This window comes from Chrysoperla carnea, chromosome 4 (assembly GCF_905475395.1).
Source record: "Chrysoperla carnea chromosome 4, inChrCarn1.1, whole genome shotgun sequence".
Taxonomy (NCBI): domain Eukaryota; kingdom Metazoa; phylum Arthropoda; class Insecta; order Neuroptera; family Chrysopidae; genus Chrysoperla; species Chrysoperla carnea.
Window position 1 is genome coordinate 25,645,986 of NC_058340.1, and position 18,352 is coordinate 25,664,337.

The 18,352-nt window shown below is 29.4% G+C and overlaps 3 protein-coding genes across 4 annotated transcripts; 1 reads left to right on the plus strand and 2 right to left on the minus strand.

Moving 5' to 3' along the window:
• Positions 1-1,869: 1,869 nt before the first annotated feature.
• Positions 1,870-4,841, minus strand: LOC123298234 (cyclin-dependent kinase 7). Its single transcript, XM_044880185.1, has 6 exons — positions 4,738-4,841; positions 4,504-4,672; positions 4,139-4,439; positions 3,568-3,745; positions 3,328-3,500; positions 1,870-2,630 (listed from the first exon to the last, which is right to left on the minus strand). The coding sequence occupies exons 1-6, from the start codon at positions 4,789-4,791 to the stop codon at positions 2,486-2,488; spliced, it is 1,020 nt and encodes a 339-aa protein (XP_044736120.1). The 5' UTR covers positions 4,792-4,841; the 3' UTR covers positions 1,870-2,485.
• A 2,668-nt stretch (positions 4,842-7,509) lies between these two features.
• Positions 7,510-9,301, plus strand: LOC123298240 (viral IAP-associated factor homolog). The gene is made up of 5 exons (XM_044880195.1): positions 7,510-7,629; positions 7,697-7,826; positions 7,891-8,119; positions 8,589-8,797; positions 8,860-9,301. The coding sequence occupies exons 1-5, from the start codon at positions 7,624-7,626 to the stop codon at positions 8,979-8,981; spliced, it is 696 nt and encodes a 231-aa protein (XP_044736130.1). The 5' UTR covers positions 7,510-7,623; the 3' UTR covers positions 8,982-9,301.
• Positions 9,302-10,648: 1,347 nt separating this feature from the next.
• On the minus strand, positions 10,649-17,283 carry LOC123298219 (ubiquitin-like modifier-activating enzyme 1). Of its 2 annotated transcripts, XM_044880170.1 has the most exons (5): positions 17,241-17,283; positions 15,294-16,642; positions 12,759-13,432; positions 12,226-12,534; positions 10,649-11,913 (listed from the first exon to the last, which is right to left on the minus strand). In XM_044880170.1, the coding sequence occupies exons 2-5, from the start codon at positions 16,564-16,566 to the stop codon at positions 11,137-11,139; spliced, it is 3,033 nt and encodes a 1,010-aa protein (XP_044736105.1). In that variant the 5' UTR covers positions 16,567-16,642; positions 17,241-17,283; the 3' UTR covers positions 10,649-11,136. The 2 variants fall into 2 exon arrangements, with proteins under 2 accessions (XP_044736105.1, XP_044736104.1); XM_044880169.1 differs by lacking the exon at positions 17,241-17,283 and having other exon boundaries at positions 15,294-16,862.
• Positions 17,284-18,352: the final 1,069 nt, after the last annotated feature.

Genomic DNA, 18,352 nt, shown 5'->3' on the forward strand with positions numbered 1-18,352 from the left:
GTATGTAAGTGTGTGAATGCGTAGGAAGGGGCGGGTATTAGATCATCGGATCTAAAACTATTCGACTTTGAATTTTATTTTCTACCTGATGCAAGAAGGGCGTCCGTTACTCCTGGGACATCCTGTGTTCCAGGATGTCCCAGGAGTTCAAGCATTATTTTAACCATAAAATGCCAGTAAAGCAATCAACAAGCCCTTATTGCAACTTATACGTTTCTAAAAACTTTTAATATTTTTAGTCTACTTTTAACAACAAGACCTAGGTTGAGGGTTTTACTGACATTTGTGGTTAAAATAATACTTGAAATACATATTTATATCATTTTGTTCGCAGAATTTTATTTTTGTATTCGATATTTCAGAGCAAAATCCTAACACATGAGTGAAAATCAATACATAGAGCAACTACTCAATACATACAACTGCTCGTTTCAGAATTTAACGTACCAAATTCCTAATTTGCCCGGACTATAGGTATGGATGTATTGAATGGAATCAAAATTGCTAACTGAGTTAACGGAGTATACAGCCTCCAGTATAATCACAAGTAGTTGTAGTAGAATGTACTTTCTTTCATATCAATTGAATCATTACAAAGTGGGTTATACAATATTTTTACTCCGATACTTTGTAGCTATAATATTCATGTTTTTTAAATAGACATGCATGCATAAATGTACCTAATGTTTTTCCATTAAAAGTGTCTGAATTAAACTTAATAACGCGCCATAATTAATAATAATATTATTGAACTTTTATTATAAAACTGACTGAGTGCGTTCACTATACACAATGAAAAAACAAATACAAATCTGCAGCATCAGATCGATTTTTTTACCAAATACAAAATTAATCCAATATTAGTAACGCCAGGATATCCCTACTTCTATTAATTTGGATAATAACTTATCCAAAGAGACAATTTTTTTTTTATTTACCGTCATCAAATTCCAAAAAGACATTTTCCCCATTTGGAAAGTGTAGTGCGCCAAGGAGGCACAATTGTGGAGAGATAAAATGACATTAAATTAATGATTGATACAGCATAACCGAAACACACTAGCGTAGCTCTAATTTTTTTTTTACTTTTAATACTCATCCTACAACTTGTTTAATTTAAATTTACAATTCAGACACTCTTAATGGAAAACCTTTTAGTATGATGTTGTCAAGTAACTATTGTAATTAATTAGTACTTTAAAATTCCATGGTAGGTACTTCTCTCTCATTTACCTAATGATGTATATAAAATTCGGTCAAATTCTTCAATAAATAAAATACAATAATAATTAAAAACCCGGTCGTCAATGATTATATGCATTTTAATCTTTGTAATATAAATAAGGGACATCTTTTGAATCTATTTTCATTTCACACGCTTTTAAGAGGCTTAGGCTTATAAGCGCAATTTAAATAGTATTCATTTTGGGTTACGTTACTTATTTTTGGTGCCTCAATACATGAGCTAAAATTAGAATATTAACGGACCTTAAACCAGAATAGACCTAACAAGTGAAATTTACAAAATTTAAAAAACCCCCGAATATGATTTCGAGTACAGAACCCTAAACTCGCACTTGGAAACATATATAAGAACACTCTCTTTTAAATTACCTTTTTCATTAGTCTTCTCCAAACTGAACCGATTCTGAAAATCATCAAAAAAGGCAAATTGATAACGGGGGTTATAGAAAAAAAGAAATTTTTAATACTTTTTATATTTACATAAAAAAATATTTTAACATTACAAAAACGAAACTTAATTCAACAGTTTCTTAAATTATATTCTGTTAACTTTATACCGAAAAGTAATCTCGTTCGATTTTTTAATTTTAATGGAATGATGGAATATTATTAAATAAAGCTTCATCATCAAGATTATAAAACATCAGAATTTCCATTTCGAAGTTGCCATTTAATTATTACAACAATCGAAGCACAATTCGTTTTTTCAAACGAATATAGACAGCTGAACTTGAACAAAAAGAAGGTGTAGGTTTGACACCTTCGTTAATAAAATATTAACTGTTATGCGATCAAACTTATTACAGCCCTATTTTTAGAGTTGGGGGTTAAGAAGTACCCAACTTAAACTTCAAATTATTTTCATTGTGTCAAAACAATATATCAAGAAAATTGTGTAACTTGACTTCATTGCCATCAGTCGCCTAACGTTGAGTTGCCCTCTTGACCGGACCACGTAGTTTAAGCAATGCTCCCTAAAAATAAAGAACGAGATGTACGTTGTACAAGTATTTGAAATTTGAAAGAGAACTACCCGACCATGTGAATTTTGTAGAAGAAAAACTTGTGAAACACAGTTTTGACAACAAGACACAACCTTGACAACAGCCTCTCAAATTTCAAATACTCTGGCTGGCTCTCTCTACACTTATAAGTAATTATAATTGCAATTAAAAAAATTTATACTATCTAGAAAATTATAAATAAATAGATAAACAATTTTCTATTTGCTATTCATATTTTAAAACATAAGACGTTTAGACAATGTTGGTGCACCATCTGCTGCTTCAAGTATTTTACGTTTTAATGATGGTTTCTCCTCTTCACGTACTCGAACTGAAGATGGTAATGGTAATTTACTGCCAATTGTAGGTGCTGGTTTATTACTATAAAATTTAAAAATAATTGATTAGTACAACAAAATTAAATATCTACAAGGAAAAAGTGTTGCGGTTTTGAAATTTGGCACAGTTACTTATTAGGTTTTAACAACTTCGTACCGAAAAATCGACTACTCGAGGGGAACTAACCCCCAAAATAGGGATTTAAGCCCCTTACTCTGTATAGTAAGGGGGGCTATAGTCGATATAGTCGATTTATCGGTACGAAGTTGTTACAACCAAATAAACAACTGTGCCAAATATAAAAGATACAACACTTTTTTCCTTATTACCGTGATTTTTTAAATAATTTTATTGTACTAGATATTTTTAGTGCTACTTTGCAAGGTGGCCTCAAAAATTCAAAGTTCATTGATGTTTCCCGATTTTTCAGTATACTATATTATAAAACCTGATTTAAAAAATCGTACAGATTGAAGTAACGAGACCATACCTCAAAAACGGTTCAAATGACGGTGTTTTTTTGGCTATTAACTACTCTTTTATTCAAATTGTAACCAAAACTTGTTTAATTTTTACAATTTTACTCGTACTGTGGGAGTCACGATTGTCCCTACGATAAAAGTATTCCCACTCTGGTAGAAAAAAAATCTAGCTGTGGCTTTATGACTTATGTTATTTTTCTTTTTAAGTTTTCTCAATCATAAATCAACTCAAATTTCAACATAAAAAAGCAACTCACTTAAAATAAGGCATTTGTAACAATTTCGAACACGAAACCCTATTCAACGGATTCAAACTCAGTAACGTTGATAAAACATCTAACAAATCATCCGCTGCAGCTGTAAATATATGCTTCAACGGTGTTCCAGGAAAAGATTTAAATTGTATATAATCTGGTAAACAATTCATTCCCTAAAATACAATAAATATTAATTAAAATTAAAAATAATTAAGACAAATCAAATTGTATTTGATTTACCGGCCAATCGTCTGGAGTAGGTGTTCCCAATGCTTGAAATATCCGCGTCAATTGATCTAAATCACTTTCACCAGGCAAGAATGGAACTCGTAGTAATAGTTCTGCTAAAATACAACCAACAGCCCACATATCAACTCCCGTCCCATATTGTCGACTTCCAAACAGAAGTTCAGGTGCTCTGAAATATTATTAATAAAAGGCTGAAAAATTATTAGTATACACAAAAATTTTAAATTTGCAATAGAGTGGCTTTCAAAACAGTGTAAAGAATTCCCTGATATTGGGAGAGCCCAAGAGGAAATTTAGAAAGTAGCTCCAGCGCACTAAATTTGAGGATGGGGGTTTCTGGGACCTTCCTAAGTACCTTCACCAAATATTAGCCCTTAATATAGCTCCGCGTAGGGCAGACGATTAGTGGATTTTTAGTGTCTAGATCCGCGGATACGGATATGGATCTTAAGTATATACTCAAGACTACTATGTACAATATAAAAGCAGATCCCTTGCCACTCTGTTATATCAGAATTTCGGCTGTAAAAAATATTAAACAGATTTAAAATCGATTGCATACCGATACCATCGTGTAACAACTTGATGCGTGTTGATTCGATTCGGAGAACCAAATAATTTTGCCAAACCAAAATCACCAATTTTAAGAACACCTTTTGAATTAATTAATAAATTATTTGGTTTTAAATCTCTATGCAATATCCAATTTAAATGTAAATATTCCAATCCTTGTACGGTCATTAATGTGTAAGCCTTTATATTCGCTGGTGTTAAAACTATGGTTGTATCTTTAATTAGAATTTCTAAATCCGTATCCATAAAATCAAACACTAATGATACATTTGATTTATGTCCAAAAACATCTAAAAATTGCACTTAATTATTTCAAGAGTTCCGACACCAATCCCACTTAAAACTTTTACGTACCGAGTAAACCAATTAAATTTTCATGGCATAACTCTTGCAAAAGTTTTATTTCTCTCAATGCAGTACGATTAATTCCATCTTTAGCTTCAGCTCGACTACCGATTTTAATTTTTTTTACAGCAACCATAACATCATTAATTGAATCTCTTGCTTTATATACTGTAGCAAACTGTAAATTTTAAAGTTTTTAATGAATTTTTCAAAAATTTATATAAACAAGATTCAATTTCTAACCTGCCCTTCACCCAAAAATTCGATTTTCTCGTATCGTTTTAGTTTATCTTCCATATTAAAGTAATTAAATTAAATTTATTTCTATAACTAATGAACAAATTATTCTTAAAATTATTTCATATTTCTTAAATTGTACAAAATATTTAAATTTAAAAAAAGAAAATTAAATTATGTTACACACGTTAAACTTATCATTTAACGACAGTGTGACCAACACTTATTTCTTGAATTTACTACTGCGAATACGTCACAAAATCGTAGCTTTTCTTGTGATTGTTACCTCTATATACAGACAAAATTCTATTTCCTCGTATCGTTTTAGTTTATCTTCCATAATAAAGTAATGAAATTAAATTTATTTCTATAGCTAATGAACAAATTATTCTTAAAATTATTTCACATTTCTTAAATTATACAAAATATTTACATTTGAAAAAAAGAAAATTAAATTATGTTACACACGTTATAGATTTTAAATTTTGTTTTATTTTTTAAATTTTCTATCCTATTTTTTCTTTCAGAACAAAATTATCAATTAATTAATTGTTTGCTAAAGGTAACTATTAAGTTAATTATTATATGTTAATAAGTAAGCTGAGTGGCTGTATGGGTATAGCACTTTCCTCTGAAACTAAGGAACGCGGGTTCGTATACTAATATGATCAAGATTTTTACTTTTATTAAATTTAATGAATTTTTCCTGTTGTTAAAATTTTTCCAATCTTTTTATATTTTAAATTATCTATAAAACCCGCCCTCTTGCTATAAATAACATCAGTTATACATATGTCATAAATCACAATTCTGTCAGGAGGTGGGAATTTAAATAATCATAAACATATCTCACTCTTTATAAAATCATGTTCTCCTGTAACAAAATATTAAAAATATGTACAGAAATGGCTTGGTTATGCTAAAATATGAAACTTTTGAATGGGAGAACATGTCATATAGTTTATCTCACTCATATTCTCCTATTACAAAATATTAACATTTGTATTTATAAAATTAAAAAATCGCTCGTTAAGACTAAAATATGAAATTTTCTAACAGGAAAACATGTTGTATTTTATCCCACTTTTTTATAACATATTCGCCTATTACAAAATATTAAAAAAATACTTATTTTGCCTTCTTTTTTTTTGTACATGCTAAAATTTGCTTTTTATTATAAGATTTTGTAATAGGAGAACATGTTATTTCACAAAAAAAAATTCATTATGTTAGTCCTACTTATGTCATAAATCTTAAGTGGGACTAACTTATGTCATAAATTACTTATGTCATAAATCACTCTTCTGACAGGGGGTGGGAATTAAAATAACGTAAAATATACCTCGCTTTCTTACTTATTTGTCGCTTTTGGTTCTCATAACAAGTATCTAAAAAAATGACTTTATCTCGGCATAATAATTTATTTAATTAAAACTTAATCCGGACAAAGCTACCTAGATACGAACCGAGGTACTATATAACCGCAGGCGACTGGGCTAGCCACTACTCCACCTTTGACATATTATACTTATTAATAATGTTATATACATTTTACTTACCTTTTTTCAATAAACTCGTTTTCTTAAACTTAGTATTTATTTTTCTTTTACTGACCTTTTGAATAATTATAGTAATATTTTCTTAAAAATGTAGGTTCTGTTTGATATTCCTGAAATCGATGTAAAGGATCAAAGATAAAGGTAGGTATAATATTGAATAATTAATAATTAAATCAAAAATTGATAAAAACGATATTTTATTATATATATTTCTACATATTTCACCTAAAATAAATATGAATGAATATAATGGTTATTTTATACACTATAAAATCATTTTTCGGGATAACATTTTCATTTTTTCTAAATTTTCAACAATTTTATCATTAAATTTTTTTATCAGTTCTTTGTTAAGTTTTATTTTGGATTTTGTTTAAAAAGTTCTCCTGATACATAAATACAATAAAATTCATGGATATAAATGTAACGTAATTTGGCCCCCCACAAAAATTTGTTTTCGGATTGATTAATTATAATCTTTTTTAGTCTAGCGTTCATCGTTTATTCTTCATTGTTTGAGTATTAAAATTATTTGTTCGATCGTTGTTTATTTACTATTTATTAAACAATTATTTGTTATTAAGTTACAATTGCTAATAATAAACGAACAATTAATAATTCCTTAAAATACATTGATTAAGGAAGTAAAAAGTGGAAATCAATAGTAAGGGGGGCTAACTTAATGGTAAATAATCGTTAAATAAATAATAAATAAACAACGATCAAACAAATAATTTTAATGATCCAACAATGAAGAACAAATGATGAACAATGGATTAAAAAAACAACACGATATAGTGTCCGTACTCCGTGTATAGTCAAGTCAGTCTTATACCGATTTATACCAATGTATACATATGGAAGTTGTATGAGTATTTCTCGTCAGATTGTTGTAAATTACACATTATTAAAAATATGAATGTTTTTCTGTTGATTTTCCAATAATAAAAGAAATAAATTTCAATGTTTTATTACTCTAAAAAAATGTCTTCTTAAAATTATACCAAATTTAGAAACTCGATAAGGATATTTATTGAGAAATAAAATTTTCTCAATATTTTATTGTACTTAATGTTAAGTCGAAGTTGAAGATTTTCTTGCTACGGAAAGCATTTATTTCAAAATGAATTTATGAATATTTAATAACTTATGGAAAATAATCCATATTTCATACATGAAATAAAAAATGTTTCAAAAAAAAAGTATGAATCATTACCATAAAAGCACTGAGGCGTTTATTTTTAGAACGTCAACATTCGATCCACATGTTCATTTAAACGAAAATAAAACCTAATTACAAAAATTAATTTTATAAATTAAACTACAATTCAAAATGCAGGTACAAAACAATTGAAAAATTATCAAAATAAATAGTAATAATTCAATTTCTTTAATTTAAATTTTAGGATCCTAATGAAGATAGCGAATGGAATGATGTTCTCAGAGCAAAAGGAATTATTCCACAAAAAGAAAAAGAAATTTCAGAGGATCAAATTGTTTCTATGTTAGAAGAAACAATTGAACAAAAAACAAAAGGTGCAAAAAATTGTTCATAACCTCACATATTGTTAATATTAACTTTTGGTTAAAATTTTTCCAGATGATAAAAAGCTATCAGAATTAGATTTAGATGAACTAGATGAACTTGAAGATTCCGAAGACGAAGCTGTAATACAAGAATGGCGACGAAAACGTATTGCGGAAATCAAAGAGTTTACATCGAAAGCAAAATTTGGTACAGTTCGTGAAATATCTGGACAAGATTATGTTTCCGAGGTGAATAAAGCTGGCGAAGGAATTTGGGTTATTTTACATCTTTATAAGCAAGGGTATGTTATGAGATTTCGATTTTGTCAAATATTTGCAATTTGCTCACTTTTATAAAACAGATATAATCGAGGAGACAAAACCGAAAAAAACAATCTGACTTAGGAAAAACTTCGCGCCATAGATTTTTATGGGAGACTGTGGAAAATGTTTGACTGAGTGTACTCAACAAAGTAAGTCCAGAAAAGTAAGACAGAAGTAACCCACTTCCGGAGGTCCGGAAGTAGGGTACTTCTATCCCACTTTATAGGGGTAAATCAAAAAGCCCAAGTTCGGATGAATATGATTTTGTTGAGTACACTCCAAACATTTTCCTCATAAAAATATACTGTCGCGAAGTTTTTTCCCGGGTCAAATGCCTTATTTTCTCGAAAATGAATGTTTTCAGGTTCTAATTTAAAAATGAACCTGAAGATTTTTTACCACCATTCTTTTTCTTAAATAGGCTCTGTAATTAAAAATTGTTTGTAGGATTCCATTTTGTGCATTATTGAATCAACATTTTCAAGAATTGGCAATGAAATATCCAACTGTAAAATTTTTAAAAGCCATTTCTACAACATGTATACCAAATTTTCCCGACAAAAATTTACCAACTATATTCGTTTATTATGAAGGGGACATGAAAAAACAATTTATTGGTCCCGTAGAATTAAGAGGACCCAAAATATCATGTGATGGTAAATTTTATTAGCAATAACTCCTTTGGAATTATTTTTAATCGTTTTTGTTTGGTTTTTAGAATTAGAATACTTACTAGGAAAAACAGGAGCAATTGATACAAAAATTAAAGAAGATCCTAAACCAGCTGTGAAAGATAAATTATTTTCAGATTTGGCGGACACTAATGATTGGACATTATAAAATCGGTTCATATTTTAAAAATATTGTTTGGGATTTTTTTTTTTGGGATATCGTTAAGATTAATTATTATTATCAGATCTTCGAAAATATCGAAGATTTTGCTCAGAGAAAAAAAGGGTTTGATGCATTTATTCTTTTTCTTCTATGGGTGAATTGAATCAGCAATGTACTGATTTGTTTAGACCAAAGAACGCATAAAGCTAATATTATCTTTAGAAAAGGTTTCGATCTTTACATTGCTGAATTTTAAACATGTATTATGTACCTAAGTATTTTATTACGTAAAGCTTCATTCAGATATGTCGAAAAATTGTATTTACAAAGAAACAAAAGTTCAAATAAAATTTATTTATTAAATTATGTGAATTATATTATTTAGCAAAGTCGAATAAACTTTTAGCCCTAAACTTGCACTTGAAACATAGCTAAGATCACTCTTCATTAAAATACCTATCAAACGAAACAAAAAAGATCAAAATCTGTTAATCCGTTTAGGCACTACGATGCCACAGACAGATAGACGGACACACACGCACACGCATAGGGGTTAAAAATGATATTTATTAAAAGCACACTTTATGATTTCTCATATCTGATTTTTAGGATTTTATTGACATGTTTAAAAATGTACTCGTACTTACTGTTATCACTATTTTTGGAATATATCGGGTAAAAAAGATGTAGCTGAATTTAGGATTTGCGGCAAAACTACTAAAAAATCAAATGAAACTATTTTTTGTATTTTATGGGTCTAAAATACTATCAATAAAAAAACTTAACAAAAATAAAACCGACTTCAAAATAAAAACTTTTCCAAAACAAATTAATATGCACTAAAAAGTAAACAAATAACGATAATATAATGTAGTTAAAATTATTGTTATTTTTTGATTCGGTGTCAGCCAAGGAAACAACTCTGACAGAACAGTTTGCTACATTAGCTCTGCTGATACCGACTCCAAAAATAACAATAATTTTAACTACATTATATTATCCTTATTTTTTTACTTTTTAGTGCATATTAATTTGTTTCGGAAAAGTTTTTATTTTGAGGTCGGTTTTCTTAAGTTTTTTTATTTTGTGATTTTTAGTGAATCTCAAGTACAGTAACTAGTTTCTCACTAAAAAAGAATCATCGAAATCGGTTGGAGTGATATTGAGTTACTCATCCTCCTGTCGTGCATACTTAATGTAAATTTAAGACTTTTATGTTTTTCTCATGGATGCCGTTGTCCGAACTGGACCAAAATGAAATGGGACCACACGGGAAGCACCAGATTTCAAATAGATAAAGAATCATCAAAATCGGTTCACCCAGTCAAAAGTTCTGAGGTAACAAACATAAAAAAAAAAATACAGTCGAATTAATAACCTTCGTTTTTGTTTGAAGTCGGTTAAAAATACAAAGTTTGAGTGCAATTATTGAAATATCAATAACTGGCATCTCTAGTCGAAAGTGCGTTTTGAGTGGCTCATTTGAATCATGAATATTGCGAATATTGATTTTAGGAAAAATTGTGAAAGAAGTGGGATAAGTGTTTAATAAAAAACAAAAATAATTTAAAAATTTTTCTTTAGATTATTTATTTGAAAAACTATTTTTAAATGCATTACAAATGATGATTTATTTATTTTTTCATTTTCATTATAAATATATTTCAAAAAATTGATGTACCGAATTGAGAGAAAAATCACACTACAAAAAGTGATGCAATCAATTTTTAATTTGTAAACTACACAAACATGTTTTTAAAAAGTGATTTTTTTTTTATTGAAATTACAAAGCCAGCCAATGTTTTCATAATTAAATAGAAGAATAGCCATTCCACAGTAGTTATTTATTTAGAATTATTTTTTAATAAAAATTATCGATTGATTTAAAAAAAAAAAAATTATTTAATGAACGATGTACAATACACACACTGAAATCGAAGAGGGGGAAAAAATACTTATCACATAAAATATCATATCATACACAACAAATGGCAAACCCTTCTTTTATTTTTATTTTTTGGAATTACTTGGGAGTAATAATGCAAATAAATTATATCAGATTTTAATAATATATAAATATGTAAGGGGAGGGGAGAAATTGAAGTGTGATGACATGTGAGAAGATTGTAAAATCATCGTTCATTTTTCTGTTCGTTTAGTTTCAAGGAAGTGTATATTTGACGTACGGAACTTCCACATCATTGCCATCGGTATCGTTACAACATAACTCGAATACTAGTGCACGAACATGCGGTTCAATCTTCTTTTTCGAAACTTTTTTCACCACCTCAGACATTGGTAAATTCATACGCTCCTGGCATTTAGCTTTAGCCATAAAGAATGAATATAACATGCAAACACCTTGCGATAACATTGTTATCTCTAAATTGTGGCGATCTTTGAAATAATCCAAGAAACCTTTTAATGTTAATTCACCATCAACTTCGAAACGATCCCATAATGTCCATTCTTTGTCGTAGTACGTTAATTTTGGTGCAGATATCGGTTCAGAGAAACCAAAGAATGGTAATGCTAAATTCACAAAACCATTTTTGAATTTTGTAATTGTTTTGAAATTCCTAGCTAATTTATATAGTTCAAGGCATACAAGACCGGCTACTACTGATGTGGTTGTCGCAATGGCAGGAATTATTTTACCAGCAATTAATTTTGATTTATGTCGATCTGCTGGTGGTATGCTATAATTTGCAGCACGTAAATTTGATGCCGCTACAATGAAATCCATATGGAGATTATTATCGTCATCTTTTTCGAATTCAATTGGGTTTATTTTGATTTTGGCAAGTTCTTCTTTATCTGGTATCTCTTTTTGTAATTGAGCAATACGATCTGTATCAATATTTGAACCATTGTTCACTTGCATTTGTGAATCGGTAACTGCAATTTTAACACCGGATTTTGGAACAAATTCTGGTACCTATATAAAAACAATTGAATTAAAAAAAATTTGTGTTAAGACCGAGTTATCCGCTGATAAAGCAAAATATACACTACACATTAAATTGCCGTATCTCTTCAAACAATGATCTTACAGAAATAAACCCAGCTTAAACTTTTATGTTTATAAAACAAAACGATGGTTCAAATTTTGGGAAACTAATTTCAAATTGTTTTTAAACAATTCGAATCTAGGCCTATGAAACCCAAATAAATTTTGATTGGGGCATTAGTTAGAATATTTAATAAACAAATGTTTTTGATAATTCAATTATATAATTTGTTTACTTACTTTAACCTTTGACACCAATTCAGCAACTTCGGTACGATTACGATTTTGTGGGATACCATACATTTCAGCTTTTAAATTAGCTGCCGCAAAAATATAATCCAAATGTAATGGCTCGTTCACATCAAAATCTAATGGTTTTGGACATCTTTTTGGTCCAGACCAAAATGGTTGACCGCTAGATGTCAATTGATCTGGTGGGAAATTGAATAAAAGTTGACGAATTTGATTGGAGTATTGTTCTTGCCAATGATTACGGGCCCAAACTACACAATCTTCAAATGAGTGTGGTCGATCGTTGACTAATGCAGCCTAAAAAATTAGAAATTTTTCATTAACAAATGCTATTTTTACAAATCGGCAGAATTCTTAGGCTATGATCTCTCATTCACTTTGTAAGTGGGGATTTAGAAAAATGTTCTGATAAAGAGAACATCTATTTTTTCTCCATGTTTTTATTATGAGAACTAGAATACGTCGCCCTAAACTGAGTTGGGTACAAATTGAAACAATAGCTAAAAAAATTTTACATTTACCTTGACTGATTCCATAACTTCAATTGGTTGTACACCTGGTAATTTCAAAGCGCGTTCAACAAATTGTGGATCCTGTAAATATTGAGCAGCATTTTCAGCAGCTTGTGAAAATAATCCTTCGAAATTATCTCGAGCCCATTGCAATGTATGTTCAATAGCATTTGGGAAATTCTTTAAAGTACAAATTGGTATACTCTTCTCTGGTGGATCCTGCGATGAACTATACGATTCAGTTAAGAATGGTACAACTACTTGAGTATTACCCTTGGTACCAAGTGTACCAGATTCTAACAATGGTTTTCGGTAATAAACACATCGTCGATCCATATAAATTCTAGCATCTACATTATCCAAAGCATTGGCAACACCATCCAATTTTTCAAAGAAGGTATCATCGTATACGCTTTCAGTTTCGGGGCCAACACGATTTTCATGTGCCTCAATATTAATACTGGGATTCATACGTTTAATTACTTTTGCAGCCGTTGCAGATTTAGCATGTTGTACATCATGGGGTCGGAATAAGAATTGACGATTTAAATTTGATTTTTCGATTAAATCCATATCCGTAATTGTAATTTTTCCTCCATCAGCACCAATACCCATCATTGCAAAATTCTTTAAAAGTTCACAACCAATAGCACCAGCACCAACCACGAAATAATTTAATTCTCCTGTAAGTTCATTAAAATTTATTTTATAGAAAATGACGATTAAATATTTTGTAATTGAGAAATTAAAGGGGAGAAGTCGTGAGATTTCTGCGTAGCGTCTCACCTCGACAAAATGCTATTGCTTCATCTACTTAAATAGCATTTCTCATCTGGAGGCGTCTCGCGGGTAGATTGTTCTCAAGAAGGACACATAGAACCACTTGGTTTAGGTACTAGGGATCCACTTGCGGTATACCTCGTATGTTTTTATTATTTTTATTCAAGTCTTTAGAAGCAAAGAGAGCGTGATAGCTGACTAGGACAGACAGTTTCCGAAATATCGATAAAGAAGGTCTTTTAAATCAATAAATCAAGTGAAAATCAACAATTGACTGATTTATTTTTTGAAGTATCTTGTATAGACAGTGTCGAATATCAGACCTTTTTTTTTTATTTAAATTTGTCTTTAGCTACTGCTATACAGTCAATCAGACCTTGTATTGTTTTATAAATTAGATGAATTTGAAAAATAAAAACTTTTTTGTAAAAATTTTTTAATATTATCCGATAAGTTCGGTATGAAATTATAATCAATAGACAAATTATTATAATCATTAGACAAGTTATTATTTCTATTTCTTACGGTTTACAAGATGGGTCCGAAGTAAGACCCAATCGACCTATGTTGCTCGTTTACGAATTCAAACTTTTTAAGTCCTGAGCACGCTATAAAAATTTTAGCTTGATATCTCTTTTTGTTTATAAATTATTATCGTGACGAACAGAAGGGCAGGCATGCGGAAATGGACTAATTAGATGATTTTATGAACATCTATACTAAAATTTTCTTCGCATAATCAATATTCCTAACCGTTACAAACTTAAGACAAATTAGTATGCCTTGATACACAGGGGTTTTGTAGTTAACCAATAAAAAAATAACTTAAACAAAAGTTTCAGAGTTTAAGGGGGGGGGGGGGGATATTATGTTCTGACATCAGATTAGACCTTGTTCTACGGATTGTTTGAAGTCAATTTAGATCCTTAAAAGTAAGAGATAGAATAACACTTTAAATTAGAAAGTTAATCCTTCAACATTTTTTCGAAAAACGTTAGCTTTCGGAAGAAATATTACTTAAAATATGTTATTATTACATTTAATCGAAAAATGTTTTAGCCAAAAGTTGTCAGGACCAATAGCAAACATTCGCCTGTGTCCATGACTTTGAACTGAAATTATAGTTTCAAAGACTTTTGACCTTGATCTTAAAAATTTATTGATCTGAGCATAAAAATTATTAACACAGACTAATGACCTTTATTGTCATTGATAACCTTTGTCTAAAGTTAGCGTATTTTCTTTTGATTAAAAGCAATAATGACATATTTTAAAGTCGAATTTCCTCCCGATGCTAACGGTTTTTGAAATAATGTTTTAAATAAAAAATGATAGTTTTTTTATAAGGATCAACTTTGTAATTTAAAGTGTTCTTCTATCTCTTACCATTTAAAATCTAAATTGGCTATTAAAGCTACCCGGAGAATTAGATTCTATCTGATGTCTGTCCCCATTAAACTCTTGTTTAAGTTTTTTTTTTTTTTTTTTTTGATTGGTTAACTGCAAAATGAGCTACTAGCCAATAAAGATTAAAATGGTCCACCCTGTATATTTTATATATATTTTATATATACAGAGTATAATAAAAAGATTCGGACTAAAAAATATTTTCATCATTTTCCTATACGAGATTAAAATATTCTGACATTTTTAAGACTAAAAATTCCATGACATGTCCAAGTTTTCAAGATTCCCCAAGTCAATCATCATCGCGGAATATATCTCCTGTAAAATAATAATAAAAAAAAAAAGTAAAAATTTTACCAAGTCTTTTCTGGAATTGTTTTCCAAAAACAGCAATTTGTCCATCATATCGTGAACCAGTTGGAACACAATCCTCTTCAGTGATTTCATTAAGATCGTCTGGTAAACATTCGATAGCATCAAAGTATAACCATTGATAAATAGGTGAAAATTTTCCAGAGCATGCTTTCATCACTTCTTGTGCAACAACACCACCAATAGCAGCATTTATTGGATTTACATCGCCACTACTAATTTTCGCAAATAATTGCAATAATTCATTATTTAATTCAATTTCATTTTTATTTTGATCATTTACTAATTTAACCAATTCATCGGCATCATTCTGATTCCATGGTTTTGGTTTTCGTCCATTATTTTTAATAAATGTTGATAACGCAATAAATGCTAAATGAATTTGTGGTGGTTGATCGAATTTCGCAAAATCGGTTATCAAAAATTCTGGTTTTTCAATCGATTCTTTCAACGGTTTAAACTTCAATATTTTTGGCATTTTAACTTGTGTAACAATACCACCTCGGACATAATTTGATAAACCAGTTGTATCTCCGATACTAAATGTATACGGTCCTAGCACCTTTATTGGTTTAGGTTCACAATCATTTAATTCAGTCATACCTTGTACTTCAGAGAATGTCACGTAATCTCCATCTTCCATTCCATGACGATTATCATCCAAACACGTGACCACACCTTCAGTATCCGTTGATATACTTGCAACCATTGCGGATATTGGTGGTTCGCCATTTGTATCAACAACTTTAAAATTCGGTCCAAAATCACAAAATACTTGACCATACAGACCAGCTGTTTGTGCCACAATAAATGCAATTTCATTTGCATGTGTAATTTCATTAATACGCAATTGTTCATCCAAAGTACTTGCAGTTAAAACCACCACACTGAATCGTTTAATATAATCTTCGGTTAAAGGACCCGTATACGCTTCCGTTCGTACATAATTATTTAATTCAGATAAAGATTGACAACATGCTTCGGCACGATTTTTACCAATATCTTTTTCAGTTAAATAAAATTGAGATGAAAGATCGGCAATTGTACAATTAGCTTCGTCATGTAGTGTTACTGATTTTACACCACCGAGAATAACATTTTTAGCAATTTCAACGCCTAAACCACCTAAACCCGATATTAACACATCACTTCTTGCCATACGACGCATAGCATCATGTCCGAGGACATATAATTGCCGCGAATATAACCCTTCATCAATATCTTGTGCACCTTTAGAAGATGATCCATTGTTCGCCATGTCGGAGGAAGTTGCAACTGAATCAAGCTTCCGCTTCTTGGCCGGGGGATCAACAGAATTGTCCGTGACTTCAGCACTAGACATCGGATTAAAAAAACAACAGTTAATATGTAATCTTGTGGCTGACTAATGAATCTTCCCACTAAACCAAACTCAATCACTAAAATTGATGTACAGAACTTCTAAACTTACGATGAAAAACCGCAAAGTGAAGCGGTATTAACTAACGCGCAAGACTATAACACCGCTTATATCATGTGTGCTGCTCTCTACGTAGTTATACGATAAATAATTAAAGAATTCAAAATGAATGTTTTATAAATAATTTATTTAATTTAATCAATTTTATTGAATATTTCCATTTTTTTTTTCATTATTTTATGAACAAACACAAGTTACATTTTTAATTTAGAAAATAAAATATATAAAATATATCATGGCCACCAATGAAATTTACTTAAAATTCACTAGATAGTGACAAAATTAAATTACCCTAAATGTATCCAAAATTGACATTTCATCTAAATAACTCTTTTGTTCCATATATTTACAAAAAAAAAAATTATAATAATAATGAATTACAAACGCAATTACTTTAATTTTAATTAATAAAAATCATATCAAAATGAAAATTAACGCAATTATTAGGCATAATATTAAAAAAAAAACATTACCTGAATGATATTTAAAAATTGAAACTATCCAATTTTAATTCCCAATAAACACATAAAAAAATTATTTTTTTAATTTAAATTAACTGATTAAAATAGAACAATTAAATTGAATAAATGATTTTCACTAAAGTTGAATTAAATAATAAACACACATCACATTAAAAATTTGATTTTCACAAGGAAAAAAGGAAATCTTATCAATGTTAATCTAGAAAACGAATTTATCTACAGAAAATAATTATGACATATGTTCTACTAAAATTATTGTTCGTAATTTAAATTTGTTTTTAAATAATAACATAAAATTATAAGTTAATAATAATTTTTTTATTAAAATAACATTTAATTGATAAATCTTTACAAATTCGTTTTTTAATACAGGTGTAGGAATTTTTTGGGATTGCGGACAGTTATTTATTTATCTTATAAAATAATACAAAATTTTCCTAGCTTCTAAAGTATGAAATTTAAATTTGTTGGTTTTTTCTTTTCTAAGATAGGGTTGTAAATTCTTGGATAAAATATCTCTATGAATAAATTTCACAATATTATGAAATTCATTTTAGGTATCTTAAAAATGAGTCATTAGCCCTTCCTTCTTTTAATTTATTCCAGAAAATATTCAGGCACAAACGACACGACTTAAGCTTATTTTAACCTAATTTAATTATGCAAGTATTTTTATGAACAAAAGTTTTATTAATTTCTGGTACGTTTATTTAATTTTTGTATAATTTTTATTGAAAAACTAAAAAGAATACATTATTAGGAGATAGTGTAAAATGCCCTTTATATTATTCAAGCCGAAATATGATTCAACTAGCAGTTTTTCCCGCCGCAAATGTTGAAATTGCCCAGCGAACCGAAAAAAATAAATTTAAAAAATCAAAAAATTAAATAAAATTGAAAAGAAAAACAAAATCTAGTAGTTTACATTAACATCTAGACCGACCCAAATCTCCCCAACAATGGCCCCAACTGTTAAGGTCGCTATGTAAACTACTGGGCTTGTTTTTAAATCCTATTAGCAGATACCCGCCCGCTTTCCTGGACAATTTCTCCTTTAAAAACAAAGATTATCACGTTATAGCCCTCACTTATCCTCCCTTTTG

Bases quoted from the DNA above. Each gene is read 5' to 3' on its own strand.
- LOC123298240 (XM_044880195.1), top strand. The intron at 8,120-8,588 runs GTATGTTATGAG...AATTGTTTGTAG, and splicing joins TTACATCTTTATAAGCAAGG to GATTCCATTTTGTGCATTAT. The intron at 8,798-8,859 runs GTAAATTTTATT...TTTGGTTTTTAG, and splicing joins ACCCAAAATATCATGTGATG to AATTAGAATACTTACTAGGA.
- LOC123298219 (XM_044880169.1), bottom strand. From the start codon at position 16,650: ATGTCTAGTGCTGAAGTCACGGACAATTCTGTTGATCCCCCGGCCAAG. The intron at 13,433-15,293 runs GTAAAATTTTTA...ATGAACTTACAG, and splicing joins ACAATTCCAGAAAAGACTTG to GAGAATTAAATTATTTCGTG. The intron at 11,914-12,225 runs GTAAGTAAACAA...GTTTTTATATAG, and splicing joins AATTGGTGTCAAAGGTTAAA to GTACCAGAATTTGTTCCAAA.
- LOC123298234 (XM_044880185.1), bottom strand. From the start codon at position 4,791: ATGGAAGATAAACTAAAACGATACGAGAAAATCGAATTTTTGGGTGAA. The intron at 4,440-4,503 runs GTACGTAAAAGT...TGCAATTTTTAG, and splicing joins AAATTTAATTGGTTTACTCG to ATGTTTTTGGACATAAATCA. The intron at 3,501-3,567 runs GTAAATCAAATA...ATTGTATTTTAG, and splicing joins CTACTCCAGACGATTGGCCG to GGAATGAATTGTTTACCAGA.